At 35.6% G+C, this 17,015-nt stretch overlaps 1 protein-coding gene across 12 annotated transcripts in view; it reads right to left on the bottom strand.

Moving 5' to 3' along the window:
- Positions 1-17,015, bottom strand: part of LOC118268866 (POU domain, class 6, transcription factor 2) — a 149,536-nt gene that overhangs the window by 80,570 nt on the left and 51,951 nt on the right. For 8 of the 12 annotated variants that reach the window (XM_035583633.2, XM_035583635.2, XM_035583632.2 and 5 more), the window contains one exon: positions 5,602-5,625. The exons of the other annotated variants lie outside the window; for them this stretch is intronic. In XM_035583633.2, coding sequence (XP_035439526.1) covers positions 5,602-5,625 — 24 coding nt within the window. The remainder of the gene's footprint in view (positions 1-5,601; positions 5,626-17,015) is intronic. 12 annotated transcript variants of the gene reach the window in all.

Raw genomic sequence — 17,015 nt, forward strand, 5'->3', positions numbered from 1 at the left:
ATGCTAATGCTAGACGGGATTTTTGGTCGATATGACTATGTTCTGGATACGTCAGCGGGATGTTACGACTATTTGGGTAGTCAATTGTTAGTTTGATGATATGATGAGAATATAAAAAGAAAGTTTGGATGATTTTAGTATCGGTTTTATTTTTAATCTCGATTAGTTGTGCCAGTGGCTTCTATAGCTAATTCATATTTTTTGTCACCTCAAATCTTTTACTACGAAGTACAAACTAGCCTAATTAACTTAACTTCTTACTGCACGTTTTTGTAAAGTTAGCCAAATCGGTCTAGCAATTTTCGAGTTTCAGCCAAACTAAACAAAGCTTTGCAGCATTAACTGCAGAATCCTAACAAGAAAGCAACACTAAACTTAACAATATGAATTTCAAACCCGTTACATATAATTATCATCAATAAATATTAAACGTAACATAAATCCGTATTACGAATACGCCAAAACATATCATTGTAAGGATGATACATAACCGTAAAACATTATTGCAATCTCCATTAAAATTTATAGGGTGACGGTACTGAGTGACCGTCTAACCGACGCGCAAGGAACAGGGCGGAATGAGCGGGCTACGTCGACGCCTTAGTAATTTCCGAAATCGCTTGTCGACAATCAGAATAGTGCTGTGCCAGCTCGAGCCGAATCCGAATAATTAGATCCCGATCTGCATCTAATTGCTACGACTGTAAGTCCGTACAACGCAGATTAATTGATTATCTTTGAGCGACTGTAATCTATGAATTTTTCGCTTCGAAAACTTTATCATTGTCACTATTGAAGATATTATCAAATCAGTTAATTTTCTTGAGAAATTAAAACATAAATCGTGAAATTAAATGTTAATTTTTATGTCACAGCTAAATCATTCCATAAACGATATGACAAATGTAATGATTACGAATAATTGGGTGAATGTACTAAATCAAAATGATAATTATAAGAACTATGTTCAAGGCGACGGTGTCGTGTTACTTCCCTGGCACACATCAGTTAGCGAGGAACACGGTGTAAATCACAACATGAAGCAATGCCTCGCCACCATCCCAATCAGAAATATAATTAGATTGAGACCGGCGACTAATTGTGATGGTCTCAAGTTGTGAGCCTGTGCGGGGCGCACGCCAAAATCAATAGTTGACCTAACGTACGACCCTCAACTATTTCACTACACAAATATGATTAATATTTAATTTCGTTACCACGATTAATTAAATCTAAGAACCCTTTCGATTAGTTTCCAAGTTTCACATTTTAAAATTCTAATCAATTATTCATCGAAGCTCTCTATACAAGTCTCTGAATAATTCAATGATAATTGCAACTCATTAATTATAATTGATTGCACCGAAATCTATTGTATTGACTGAGTACACACGACTCGGTATTTCTCCGCTCTACTTAACGTAGTTAGAAGTTAATAATACAATGCAATAAGTTCCCATAAACGTCGGGCCGTTAAATAAAATACGCGGGTCGAGGAACCGATAACTGTTCTTTCAACCGCTAATCACCCCATGAATTCCGCAGAAACCTACGGACAGTCCGTCATAATTTCCAACTTCAAAAGTAATACCATCAACTCGGTGTTAACTTAATTTGACTCACTTTAACAAGTCCAATTAAAGGAATTTGTGTTTCTCTTATCTTCAATATAACATTGAGCATAATTTCAAATTATATTTCAAACTTTCCGATAATGAAGGGTGGATGGGAGCGGGTTGGGGCGGGTCGCGGGGCGCGGGGTGCGCCACTTCGCTTATTTCATTAGTTACATAAATTCTCCTATTGAGGATGGCTGGCAGAAAGGGGACGGTTTACCCTTATTACGAGAGTCTCCTTATCAATACAATTATTAATATAATAATATTATTATTGTAATAATTTCGGCGCGGAGTGGAAAGAGGAGTCGTAGCTTAACTTCGCCAGCAATAAAGGGTGGTGAGAGATAATGGAATGGAAAACAGTTTGAAGTTTTATTGGAAAATTGGTACCGGCTAATTGGCAGCATTATCGATCTGTTGGCGACTCAAGGAGCTTCGGTAAATAACATTTTTAACGAAAACGTTTCGGTTATTGGCGAATGATTAAAGCACAATTTTCAACTCTAACTCCTTTAATGGACTCTAATCAAAGAAGTTTTTAATAGAGAGCACTCTTTAAAGTGCTTCAAGATTTGTTTCTTAGTATAATTTGATCTGTTTCAGAAGTAATCTTAGTAGCCATGGCAACGGAACAGTGTGCTGCGTGGCACTTATATGTCTCTACAAGACCGCTCACGTAAACATGCTAAGTTTATACGCTGTACCACAAAAGACGGAGCGTAAAATCAAAACAATAGCGGCTATCAGATTTAAAACATTGGAGATATGATATTATCGACCCCATCCTCCGAAACCTCTCATATATAGAAATTGAAACTAGGTTGGGGTTAATCCCGACCCCTGAGATCCACAAGTATAGCCATAATTCCTTAGGGCCACGTCTCATTATAACACTAATACAAGACTCATCCCGAAGTTACGGTGAATACATTAAAGGGTTCAATCCTTACTGATGAGACATCGGTCGGGGTGGGGGCCACCCCCCGGGAGGGGTCGCTCCGGGCACTGGCCTGGCTGAGGGGGAAATAAGGCAGGCATTATAGGAGATAGCGTTCATTTACATTGTCCAATAACTCCAAGTAGTGTCCGAGCGAATATTAGTTTATGGCATGCGGTGTTTCCAACAATATGTATGTACCGATTTTGTGTACGTTCACCCCGCTCCATGTCTTACGATTTTAAAGTCGACCGAAAGGGTGGAATAATTTTCGCTCTGTAATTAATTCGATTTGGTTTTAATTAACGAGACGCCAATTTCAATAAAAAATTGAAGTCTCTAAAGGATTTCTGATTACAAAATGTTCGACCGGCAAAAATTAAAACGAATTTAGAATTCGGCTTTTTTATATTATTGGCATTTATTTTGGCTATACTTTTCTGATTGTGGAGAATGAGAATCTCAAACTTTTTTGGAAAGTTTTGTGTAGAACTAGAATAAAATTTAAATGGATGTTATTAAGGTAGTAAATCGCGTGGTAATGTCTGTTTAGCCGTCAGTCCGGCGAGCTAAAACATAATAAGACAGGCTAGTGTACGCACGACCGAAATATACGACATTACTATCGCAGAGTGGCATGCGGAGGACGACGTGCCCCCACAACAGCACACATAAATACGGAGAATCAAGATGCATGCACACACATACATACGTACAGGGGGTCTTCTCTCACACAAGCACAAAGGGTAGGCTTTATTCTCATTCGGTAAACGGAGATGCACTATCCTAATTATTGAGAGGCCAGGCAAGGCTCGCCTGAACACTATTGTTGACGTACGTCCGCTACCAATAATAATTGCTTTGTATTTTACTCCGGTGATGTTTCTTCGATGACTGTGCTCTTTTGAATAACGAAGACATTGGATAGTTCGAATTTTAAAATCAAACTATTCTTTCTTTAATCGAGCTTTAATAAAAAGAGTTGTGTATTTAGAGGTTTTAAACATTTAAAGAAATATCTTTTGTTGCAAATAGACGATCAACGTTGTATGTTGACGGCAAAAGAAGATATGGACAGATTGTGGGAGAAACAAATATAAATAAAAGAAAAAAATAAGTGATTTCGTACGACAAAAAATATAGGAATAAGACATAAATATTGCCCTGGCCCGTAACTTAGAATATAAACCAGAAGAACACAAATAAAACTGATATTCGGGTATTCTGAGACAATTAATGATTTCTTGAACTATTCCTTAGTGACGATTTTGTTCCGAAAACAATTGCCAAGGACTGGGGTAAGTAACCATTAATGGACACTAAGTACGGCGGTTAGTAAGAAGTTAATGTGTGGACTAGTATTGCCTACGCATATGTGGTTTTCCAAATCTTTGACATAGTGGTCTTCTGTGAGTCTGTGGTCAGAATTATTGGCATAATTATAATTAGTTGTGCTCCCATCGGTTAATCGGTTTGCTGTTCAAAACAGTTCAGGATTGACGTATGTTGGCCTATATTAATTCAGTTATTGAAAGAATATTTTTAACTTTACCGGTGTATATTTCCTCGTAAGTATTGTTTTTCCGTTTGATTACTTCTGAAAACTTCTGAAATTGGTATATACTGAAAAGCAGAGTTTCTTTATTGCACAGAAATTTTGATACATCAATAAGAACGCACTATGTTTGTTTTATCACTTAACATTAAGTATTTTTGGAAAGAGAGCTTTAACTTTAATCATCAGTGAAGTTAAATATAAGTGTTTCAAAGCACATCTTTATTGCCCAGAATTTTTAAATAAAGATTTGGTGTATCATATTTTACAAACGTACGAGTATTACACAAGATTACTGGAAAACTAGTGTAAAATGACCGTATCGAACATCAAGTATCCTAAGTATTTTAGTCAGTAGTTTTAGTCAGTATTAGGTACTATTGTCGCGACTTTGCAGCCTAAGAGCCATCCAATGGTCTTCATAGAACGCGCCAATGCCTCTTAACGTTCGTATATCTTCGATCATAATTTCATATTCGGCCGTCGTCTAAACATAAATTCATACGTGGTCGCACGCACGCATCGTACCGTCAAATAAACTGGCAGTTTAATCAAAGCCATTAGACAAGTGAGCCAAGCACCAGGGACCAGCGTAAGTTGACCGGTCTACGCCGTCTCACCTCCCTGTTCGGATTTGAAACAGTGTACTTTCATCGGGGGTGGGGAGGTCTATCATTACTGGTGGGTGGTGTAGCTGATGCCTTTAACGCCTTGCTGGCTGTTGACCAACGCCAGGAGGCGGGTGGCCATGCGTTCTTAATAAAGATGGCGGAAACATGGCCGTTTTGGCGGTACTGCTGTGGTAAACTGATTATGTATGTTACATGCAGTTTCCATTAGATTATTCCTATTGGAAATTGTATTGGTCAAAATATATTTTCACTTTGATTTTGGTATTCGTTCTTACTACAGAAGAAGTTAATAAAATAAACGAAACAGATATATCGTCCACAAGGGTAAAAATACTCTTAAATAGTTATTCTTTAAATAGCATCTAATTCCCTTCAAATTACGGTAAAACTATTTAACATCATCACCCATTTTAGACATGTGTACAACAGCACTTACACTCCACTTTTCTTCATTTACAATCGGAATGGCAGTGGACAATGCAAAGCAAGGTACACACGAGCGGACTCGACCAACGGACTCGCACCTTCAGACAGCATTTATCAAACGGGACACAACATACATTATAGTGGCCGATACAACTACAGCATAATGAGAGTCCGACGTATATAACTCATCTCCCGAGCTTCCATTTAAATTATTCAGGGGAGGGTAATCTTATTACATTTACATATTAATCAACGGATTTTAATTATACCTCCCCCTCCCCCCTTTCTAGGTTGATAATTTGCTTTCGAAATGCGACTTGCCTTGATTGGAGACGCGCCTGTGTGCGTGATGGTAACGTTCAGTAAATAGTTTATTTTAGTTAACTTTGTTTGTGTTAGCGTAATGTGTACGAAATGTTTTGTTTAACTTACTGGCGATGTTGAATGTGACTTTACCTGAAAACAAAAGAACCATACATTAGAATTTTCAGTTTTAAAACATACATTTTCTAGAATATAACAGATATATTTGCAAGAGAATTCAAAAGAAACTATTACCTACAATAAAACCTCCCTAACAAATAGCAGCACACATTAAAACCGCCTATCATCCCATAAAAACTATAGAGTACAACACAAAATTAAAACTAGTCACCGATAATACAAAATATGACGGACAAAACGACGACAAAGTAATATATATCAGCGAAGCCCATAAACATTACACCAACCATCTTGAAACCTAAATAAGTAGCCGGTACAAGAGCAAAAAATGAAATAAAGAATAGTGCACACAAGTTTAATCAGCATACTCATTTCTCTGACGACGTTGGCAACGCATTAATGTCTGCAACTCCAACGCATGGGGCGGAGTCGTGGACTCGTAAACCATTGGAGAAATATTATAAAGCTACCAGTGTACCCCGGAGGCAGCAATTAATAAGTATGTTAATACCGTCGGGAATGAAGAAAGCAGTATTTATATACTCGATATTATAGCCGGACGAAGTACAGTCCGCAAGTGTGAACGCGGATTAATTGTGGATAAAAATGGCATTATTTTTATCATTATAGACATCGATGTGGATTGATATTAGTTTTATGTTTGGTACAAGAATATTTACGACTGAACTAACAATATGTTTCAGTTTTATTTTTATGTTAAAAATCTGTCATAGTGAAAGAAATATGTGATTATATTATTTATTGTATATGCAGGTGGTCTATTTGATGATGACATTTAACGTCTTTGAAGAACATGAAACAATTTGTTATTATTGTATCGTTAAAAATGAACACTGAAAGGTGTTTAGTTCTTTGCTGAGGTATTAGACATGTTTAAAGAGTTAATAAGTAGGTAATACGTGTAACTTGCTAGTTGAATATTTAGCTTACAGTATGCTTTGTTAGGAAAAGGACAAGTCCTCAATAACTAATCCTTTAGGATAGTCGGTAGTGTTAGACGTAGTCTTGAAGCTACATTCTTAAAAATGTTGACTTTTCATCAATGTCCCTTTACAGTATTTGGACTATAGACCATCTCTACATTAAAGAAATAATGATTGACATTGGAGATAGTAGTTTAAAAAAAAAAAACAGAGAACACGGCTTATTTAGTGTTTTAGCCGGTTCTTACGACACGCGCTAGAAGACTAAGGGTAGTGTCAAATAATATTTTACTCTAGTAACTACACGCTTTGAAAGAAATAGGGTATTAATCAATAAAAATCATTAAATTGACAAAAAGCCTGGAACCAATATTTAATATCAAGTTCGACGATTCTATGAAAACACTACACACCGCAAAAGCATTTTTAATTAAAAACATTTGTATGAAAAAAATATAATATTAGTTAGATAAGCATACAAAACTCCGGTACTGGCATTTTACAGCGAAATAGTCAGTTTCAAATGAAAAAATATTTCGGAAGTTAAGAAAAATATTATTGAGTATTTGACTTTGAAATATGTGAAGAAATCAGAATTATGGACAAAAAACAACGCCTCCGCGTTTGCGCACGTTGCTCATGATGAAGGCTCCCTCTGAGACTCGAAACTAGTAGAGCTTTTCTCAATATATTTACGTGAATAAACCGTTATTTTCAGTTAATTTAGTATGTCTTACGATAGTGATTATTAAAAGCAAAAATTTGTGGTGGACTCGCCCCCTATTGCATTGGATTAATAACAAAATTATGCAGTCATATGTTAAAAATATTCATTTCGATTTGAGAGCCTCCTTTTAGACTACCGCTCAAAATATATTACTCATCGTTTACCTGTTATATTTATAACATATTGCTTACTGTTTTAATTCTGTAACTAACTGTAATGTGCCCTGAGCTGTGGACTGCCTAGCCGGTTACTGGGACTCCAGCTCAAAAAGCAGGAGTAGGAACGGGGTGGTTTTTTATTCAGTAAGAGTCTGACTCTCCCTCTCGCCTCGCTCAAAGCAGGAAAAGTCATTGGATGATCTTCCCCCTCAAAAAAACCAACTATAATGTAATAATAAATAAGATATGCACTATATAATTCGTTTTATACTATCGAATAATATGTTTAATCAACTTTTTAGTAGTTATGCGATAAGAGTATAATTTTAAACCGATTCCTGATTAGCCAAAAATCAGAAAGTATAAATAGAAAACAAATATATTTTTTTGTTCGAAATCAAACAAATCTTCATTATAATGCTATGTTCTATGTTCAATCAGGAAAATTGAACCGTCAAATAAAATATACATAGGTACAGTTTCCATTAAAACCCGTATAACTTCAAAATCAGAATAAAATTCAAGAAGTTTCGAAGTAAAGGGTTGTAATTAAGAATGTAACTATTATAATAATTGCACAGTGTTCAAAAATTCTAATCTGCGATACAAAATTAAGAAGCTTTTTCTTCACTGAAGAAATTATTTTATAACTTTTTGTGATTGCTTCTATTGTTCGGGCTGTAGACGTTACTGGGCAACCCTTTCAGTTTTTTTTTTATACAATACTTAGGTATATTTTTGTATAATATTTCTTTGAGTTACTAATTTAGTTTTAATAAATCAAACTCGTTTCAATTTAGAGTACATCACAATGGCAGTATGTCTTAATGAGTTAATTAAAGTAATAGAAAAATGTTCCATATTATGTATTTGAAAAAACTTGCCTAAACCAAACTAGGCAATTCAATTAGTACTAGAACTGTTAACTATTTCTGAATAATATTAATATACCTAGATCGAAATAACCAGTCGCACATTATATCATAATAACGTTCCGTACGTTTTTCAATTACCCATAATTATTGGCAATACATAATTGCAATAGAATTTCAGTTACATAAGGAGTCAGTAGCAGAAATAAACGAGATTCCAAATTAACTTAATGTTGAACGTATAATCTAAATGAGGTCTTGTTTTAATAATCAAGGAGCAAGGCAAACCAAACAGATTGATGGCGAGATTATTATTCAAATTAGGGGAGGCTCGGGCCGCGTGGACCGGCTTTAAAATACTAATATTGTGTAAATCGATGAGCCTGTTTATTGTTATGGCAATATCATGTTTAGAACTCAATCTGTTTGTGTAAATTAGTTATTTTAGATAGACGGCCATCGGTGTTTTATTGGTTTTATCGTGATGTCTTTAATAAGCCCTTTACTTATCTTGTTTTAGATTATATTCAATGTATTTGTGCATATATTTAAAACGAAAATTAGGTATAAGCACACAAATGTCACAAAACAAACACATGCGTCATCTAATACGTATAAAATTAAAAGTTACGCGTCCAAACAGCAGTGCCAACGGAAAGGTGTCGCAAAAAACCGAGCGAGTCTAATTTCCCGCGCGATGAATTATCGCCCACTCAGCCCGTTGTCCGAATCACCCCGACTTCCCTCAAACGCAATCCCCATAATGGTGCCTCGGCCTTATTAAACGCTTGCATCATGCGAGGAAGATAAATGCATCTCGAAATTAATTAATAAAATTGCATCCATAAGTGTTCTCCTCTGATATGGCCCAGTCAAAAAGAATAAACTGAAATTTTGGATCCTTGATTGGAGCACCATTTTATTTTCTTTAAACATTAATCTTAAGTGGCTAATGAAGTAAAATATTCATCTGTTTTTACTTTTAATTGTGATTTATATTTGTTGTTCTTGCTTAAGAATGGGCTTCGAGTGTTCTGGTGTGATTGTTTGAATTTATACGAGTATAATTATACATGCAGAAGCTGTAATTTCTGGGATCAAACTTATTTATCTCGCTACTAAATTGGTTCAAAATTACCGTTTGGGTGAGTTGGTATAAATGCTATAACAACATACGAGGGTGTTATACGTATTTATTTATTTCAATTTGCATGTGGAGTCACGTATGGACACTATCTTAACTCATCACAACGATCGATATGCAATCGAGTAAATCGATTTGATGTAGTAACAAACAAGGTTGGGAACTAATCTTATAAATAATCTGGATCAACATTTTTACGATAGTGTTGTAGAAAAAGGGACTAGTTTATAAGTGTACCAGTGAGATATTCGAGTAATGTAACATTAATCGAGTAGTTAATTAAACAAAGAGCGAGTATTTCGCGGTCGCACGCGATCTCGTATCGGCACTTAGCATATTGATTAGAATCGGCGATGGACGCGAGCGCGGCGCGGGCGCACGCGGCGCGCAGAGCGGCGTAGGCGCTGTTCACGGCTACCGGTTGTCGCGGGCCGCGATATACGCGCGACACGACGCTAATCTTGTAGCGATTACTTATGAAAGTGTGGACCATCGCTGTTGAAAGTTGTATGCGATGTACGTCCTGTGCACAGGTATTTTATATTTATGTGTCTGTGATGTAGTATAGTGTTAAATCTTTGTATTTATTATTTAGCAGATGTTTCTAAGTAATTTAGGAAAATGAGCACTGGAGTAAAATGTCCAGGTCTTTCTATTTGAATGCCTCATCTTCTTCTTTCTACAACATACCATAAAAAGAGCATTTTAAAACCTAAGAATTAATTAGTTAATCCCATGTAACAATTATGTAAACTAAAAGAAAATGCTCTACAAACTGCAAATTTAACAACAAATGTGTACTGTGCGCAACACAGGAGCTCTGATTAACGCCTTAAACATTTTATGTAAGCTGCACAATTTTCTGCGCAAGCACAGCATACCCCTTCTCTTTTCCACTTACTCAAACACAATTAGAGTGAGAGAGACGGAAACAAACCTGATTGTTATTTCATGAGATTACATTCTAGTTTTAGCATAATTAGATTAAATTGCTAATATCGTACAGTAGCGGTGTGCGATAATTATGTTTAGATACATTTGCATGTACTCTAAGATTTATAAATGTCCAAACAGCTATTTATTTTACATTTACTCCATTTAAAATGTAGTAAAATATGCCTAATTTATTTTGTATCGATTCTATTAAGGTTGGTCTAGAATTCGTTTAAATTAAAACAAATTATTTAATCAAAACATTAGTGAATAGTAGAGCTCGCCCGCCACGTTGCATTTGTTTAAACGTCTATTTTCGTCCACGTAATAATTTTAAGAAAATGTTTAGTACTCAATAAACTTTACAATCCATTTTTTAGCTTTCTTTGTCCATAAAGTGTCACATGTCTTCTACAAACCCAGTCGGAACTTCACCAGTAATGGTTCGACTTTTAACACATCATCGTCAACGATCTCCCCTATTTCCCTGATATTTAAATCCTCATTACCTTAATGCCGAACCTCTAAAAGGCCGATAACGCACTTGACACAAGCCCGGTACAACCTCCCAAAATCGCTGCAAGCCCTGTAAGCCAGGCTCTACAGAAGATATGACCATGAAAACAACAGAACACTGAAGTTCGGCACGTCAAAGCCATGAATGATTGTCTTGGATCCCGCAACGAAATAAATCAGAAGTTTTATTGAAATTGAAGAGTTCCTCGTCAAACAGAAACGTGAGTAGACCGACAACATAATAATTAAATCAGAAGATATTTAGAGGAGAAGAAAAAGAAACGGCAACACACGGCAACGCTCTTAGAACTTTTCTGGTGGTGCGAGTAATCACCAATATCATAATATGATCTACAATGCGTCTATTGCTGTACCTTCTCTAATAACTATATCGGTCGGCATTTTACATTTACTAATACAATAACTATATCCAATACCTACTCGTATCTCTTGTTACACAACTGTTTTACTAAACACGTTTAAGATAAATTAATTGTCATACCATACAAGTAATTAAACCATGTTTATAGGAAAGGTACCTTTATTATTTTATGTAATTCATCGACCGACATTTATGTTCATTTACATAACGAGGAAGCAATTGGTATGGTAAATAAAATCATTATTATACTTATAATATAATCATATTGATTGCCTTGGTATCTTAGTTATTAGAATAGCAACTATCGTTCAGTATAGACGTTAAAATCTGTCGGGCGTACGGCGCGTCGAGTTAAAGAGCCATCAGACCACCACAGATGGGGCCCAGTAAGGCTGATGCCTGATCCGGAGCTACGGACTACCTAGTAGGTTAACAAACCCATCTTATGAAGAGCAGGCTCATAATCCTTTTCTTTAGGGTAGAAAACACTAACGAACTGCGAACGAGACGAGATGCGTGCGTAAACACAGATTTTCTAAAGGAGGGAAAATCATCCAATGACTTCTCCTGCCTTAGGTGAGGCGAGAGGAAGTGTCAGACTCTTACTGACTAAAAACCACCCGTTCCTACTCCCGCTTTTCGAGCCGAATTCTCAATAACCCGACTTATAATCTAGCAGTGAATTGTTACGGACTGATCAAGGTGATAATGAACTACGATATCCAAAGCGATTACTCTACAGAAAGGATACTGAATGGACAAAAATGATAGAAGTAGTTATAGAAGAAAAGTGAAAAGACAATATACATCGAATTGCACACATACGTAGTTACGAGTATTATGAAACAACACAAGAACTCCACAAGTCTACATGAAATTGGTACAGAGAAACTTAGACCGACTTTCCAACTTGTTGATCAACTGGACTTATTTGTTGGTTTTTAGGTCCAACATGTTACTTGGCAGAAAATGGTCGTGTTCATTATTGAGTTTTAAGTCAATAAAGTTACTAATCAATTTCAGACGAGAAGAAGGAAAAGATTTCGTAAGGCATTGTTTCGCAGACAATAGTGATGAGTAACATTTTTTTATGGTAATAAGCTGGTAAAGCATTCAAATCACCTGATGGTAAGCAATCGTCGCTAACCATGGATACAGCAACCGAGACACCAGAGGCGATACAACGCCTTTTGTGAGTAACATATAAATAATCGAATTCGGAATACTTTTTAAAAAGGAATTTTACTTTGCCCAAATTAAGTATGAAACACGTTTTATAGATCATAGTTTCTTAATAACATAATGGTCTAACAACCAATCAGAAAGATTAGGCCAGACGAGAGATGAGACGAGTGCAGAGTCACAGATGTATATTTTCTCTCTCATATTTTTATACAACATCATACCTTAGAATAAACAACATTTACTACCACTGAAGTGTGCAAAGATTAGTAGCTAATATAATAAAGTTAGAATTGTCCATTCCGGTAGCGGTAGCGACTAGCGATCGAATACAAATGTATTTAGCCCATAATGTGTATAAAACGAGCTGGCTTCATTAAATGTTCTTATGCTATTGAGAAACATTCTGTACTGCATTTAATCTCATTTAGTGACAGGAAACCTAGTAACTGAACCGCAATTATAGACCGGGAGCTGGGTACTGATAGTGGATTTATTTTAGAGACTCTAGATTGTAAAGTAATAGGGTAGATGACTAATTTTTATTTCAATGTCCGTCTTGTATTTTAAAACATTACACGTATTCTTTTTTCGTAAGGAAACAAATACTTTCGAAGATATATTGATTTGAAATATCGCGTGACATAATTTTTACGTACGTTTTATACATAGAAATGACGAATTTGCTCCCACTAATATTTTTCAATACCTAACTGAAAAACTTAATGTGTTTTTAATTTTCATCCTCGTCATTGCCCGTTACCCCCGCCCCGCTATAGTTTTATTAAAAGACTTTGTTAAACACCCATATACTTCAAATAAATAAAAAACTCATGGAGATTTTAACATTATCACTCTCGTATTGAAATTTAAATTGCATCACGTTCTTCTAGTTAAATAAGCAGTTTATTTAAACACATTTCTATTACAAGTAATCACACACTAAAACTAACCATCAACCATCCAAACCAACCACTATAATCAAACAGCGATACTTTAAAAAACCTAATATTAAATTAATAATACTCGAAAAAACAAAAGCCGGGCTCCCGGTCTACGGAGCCTGGGCCGGCCAACAATCTTACTTTAATTGCGTGTAACATAAATTATGGCGACTTATTACAATCCGCTTCTGATACACGTAGCCCCAGGTAGTATTATGTACCGGCGTGTCGTACTAGTTGATATTTTACTATTAAACGCAAATTAGAGAGGAAAAATGGAACAAAAACTGTGAGGTAGCTTTTTATTGTTGGTTTTTAGTGGGGTTTTCTGAAAAAACTTGTGTTATTTAGGTAAAATACCAAATATAAGTGTTTAATTTCTTTTAAGCGTAAATTTTTGAGCTTAAATGTGCATTTACATACATATCTAAAAGAAACGTGATGGTTTATTGACAGAACAATAGTTTTACAGCGTTTGTTTAGCAGCGACATAGGAAGTTTTAAAAACACAGGCATTCTATACAAGAGATCACAAACATTTGATCACTTTTGAAGCCAAAACTTAATAGAAACAGCCAAAAATTAACTGCACGAATGGTACGGTGGCTGGGCAACTAGCTGTCGTGCAACGTACATCGGTTTCGCTTCCCCTACGGAGCTACTCTTTGTGTGATCCACAAATTGTTGTTTCTAGTCTGGGTGTCATGTGTATGTGAACTTATATAATTGTAAACGCACCCACGACACAGAAGAAAATCCTAGTGTAAAGCAGCGTTAAAAAAAGATCTGTTATCCAAGTATCAAAATAATTTAACACTATCATATTCATAACAGCTCAAGCTCTCTAATTACATTGTCACTGTAAACTACACATAAAAGTATGATCAGTATATAATTAAGATAAACACCGTGTGAGCGGTTTTGTTAATAAGTTATGGCTTCCGCTCGGCTTCTCTCAGATCGTATACTAAACAATATTATTGTAGATAGTATTTTGATAAGAATTATATTTTATTGCTCATCTTAATTTATATGGTATTATAATTAAATCCGATGAATTAGTAGCTTATGTTTTAAATTATTGGCCGTTGCCTAAACTGCCCCTGAAGACAAATTGCATTGGTGTTCCAATGTTCCGAGTCGATAAAAAAATTAGTATAAAAGTATGTATAAAAAAGTTAACTATAACATTTAAATTGAGACTGACATTCCACAAATTAAGTATGTCAAAACTTATATCAAGTCCTTATTGTACTCTTAGTATGAGTTTACTTTACGTTTAAAGTAATCGAAATGAGAGCACGTTCGGCGATTTGATTGGTTGGTTTACTTATTCAATCAAATAATATTTAACTTCTTGTTTATAAAACAGTAATCGAAAACACATTGTGTCTCGCGTGGATCCACGTTCGGACCCGAAAGGTTAAATACCATTGATAAAAAGGCAAAGTGGCTAAGTTTTCTTAGGAACTGTCATTGCAATTTCTGTTCGAAAATATTGGTAGGAGAGTTTTTCAGTGTGCCATGCTTCGGCATGAATGGGCCGGCTCGACCGGAGTGATACCACGGCCTCACAGAAAACCAACGTGAAACAACAAGGCCGGCAACAAACTTTTAACGCCTCTGATGTTTCGGATGTCCATGGGCGACGGCGATCATTTACCATCAGGGGATCCTTCAGCTCGTTTACCGACTTATACCATCTTAAAATAGTTGATTTGAGAAAAGCTTAACTTAGTAAAGATAAACAACAGGCACATCCTACCATGAAACCCAGTACATTAATGAAAGATATCAATCTGTAACTAATAGCATTTTCGTTGCTAAATAGAAACTATTCACTTGGAAATTCTCAGTAGAAGGCTTTGAGGCCGGATTTCAGTTCGAATGATAGAAATAGGCTCGCCCCCTATACATGGTACTTAATACGAAATTTGGGGAATGTGAATGTTCTAGCTATACCATGAATATTGGCAGGAATTAACTGAAATTAATATAGGCATTGAGGTCATGGTATTGCTTACCTTGGACGAGAGAGATGCAGAAATCTGAGTAGATTTGATAGGAGATTTTAGACGGTTAAGAAAATGTGTTTGTCTGATCGTATCCACAGGCTGTCTATTAATTATATGTTACCGGCTTACACAAGTAACTGTTTGACGAGGAACTCGACTAGTTTCAAGCCATGCTAGAGGCTCATATTCATGAGCAGCATTCTGCGACATACGACGCGGCGATTGTTGCACTGCTACTGATCGCCGCGTCGTGTGTCGCGGTAAGACGTAAGCAAGCCGATAACACAATAATTAATTTAGTATGTCTCACGAAGGCTGTTTATTACTAAGATTGTTATTTCACAAAAGCATTATCGTCGTAGAGTACCTAAAAAAATATTACAATTACAGCTTGTAGACCTTTATTTATAACACAAGATCGTGAATACGCCACACACAATTACGAAAATAATTTATGCAATAAGAACTTAAATATGAACACACTGTACCAGACCTATATTTAAACAACATCATATACATATTAATAATGTCGTCACAAGAAAATTAGTGTTGGGACGACATATCATAAATTGGTTCTTATCGAAGAACAATTGAGCGATCTGTATTAAAAAAAACATGAATGACAAGTATCGTATAATCATCGATAAACGATCTAACTAAAACGGTTGCAGAATAAGGCGCTCGCGCAGATTATTCATAGTCTGATTATCATAAAATTAAGTGATAATAAATCATAGGTGTTCGAATTATGTGGTAGTTTTAGATCGGATAAAATTAGTTTGGAACGCGGAAAAATCGTTGTGCGGAAATTAGTTGATTTGTGATCGACTTATAAATAGTTTTATGTGATTAGTGATGTGATTTGGTATACTGAATTTGTCGATACTTTTTTTAAGGGAGGAAACTATCATCCAATATTTTCTCCAGCCTTGGGCGAGGCGAGAGGGAGTGTCAGACTCTTACTGACTAAAGACTACCCCGTTCCAACTCCTGTTGAGCCGGAAGCCCGGTAACCCGCTAGGCCGTTCACAGCTCCGGGTAAGATAATTCCTTCGGCATTAAGTCCGTACGTACGATTGTGTATAAAGCCTAAATAAAATAAAGTATTACGGATTCTTACTCATCTGTTCTTCAAACAACAAAACCAGTTGATTTTTTACCTTCACTATAATCTCATCTAGGATATTAATATTTCTTCCTTCACAATTACATGATAAAGTGATTGAATAAACAATAAAGTATCATTTTCACACACTGCGCCATTTTTGTTGTAAAAACATGGACAAGGTTTTTCTTATACACATTAATTGCTTGATCACATGATTCTTAGAACATTATAAACGGTTTAAATTGGAGATTATAGTCACAGACACGTTGGCTACTTTATATATGTGTTCTCTCAAATGCCATTACTTAGAGAGGGGCTAAAACAAAGTCAAGAAAATTGTTTTTTGAAAATTATAAATGTTATTCAAAGTTTTAAAATTTAAATCAAAGATTTTCTTTGTCAAATCAACAGTATGAATAACAGACAAGTTAATGTTTTGGGAATATCTCTACCAATGCAAACTAAGACGAAAATAAA

The sequence above is a fragment of the Spodoptera frugiperda genome, chromosome 2 (genome assembly GCF_023101765.2).
Source record: "Spodoptera frugiperda isolate SF20-4 chromosome 2, AGI-APGP_CSIRO_Sfru_2.0, whole genome shotgun sequence".
In the NCBI taxonomy this organism is placed as follows: domain Eukaryota; kingdom Metazoa; phylum Arthropoda; class Insecta; order Lepidoptera; family Noctuidae; genus Spodoptera; species Spodoptera frugiperda.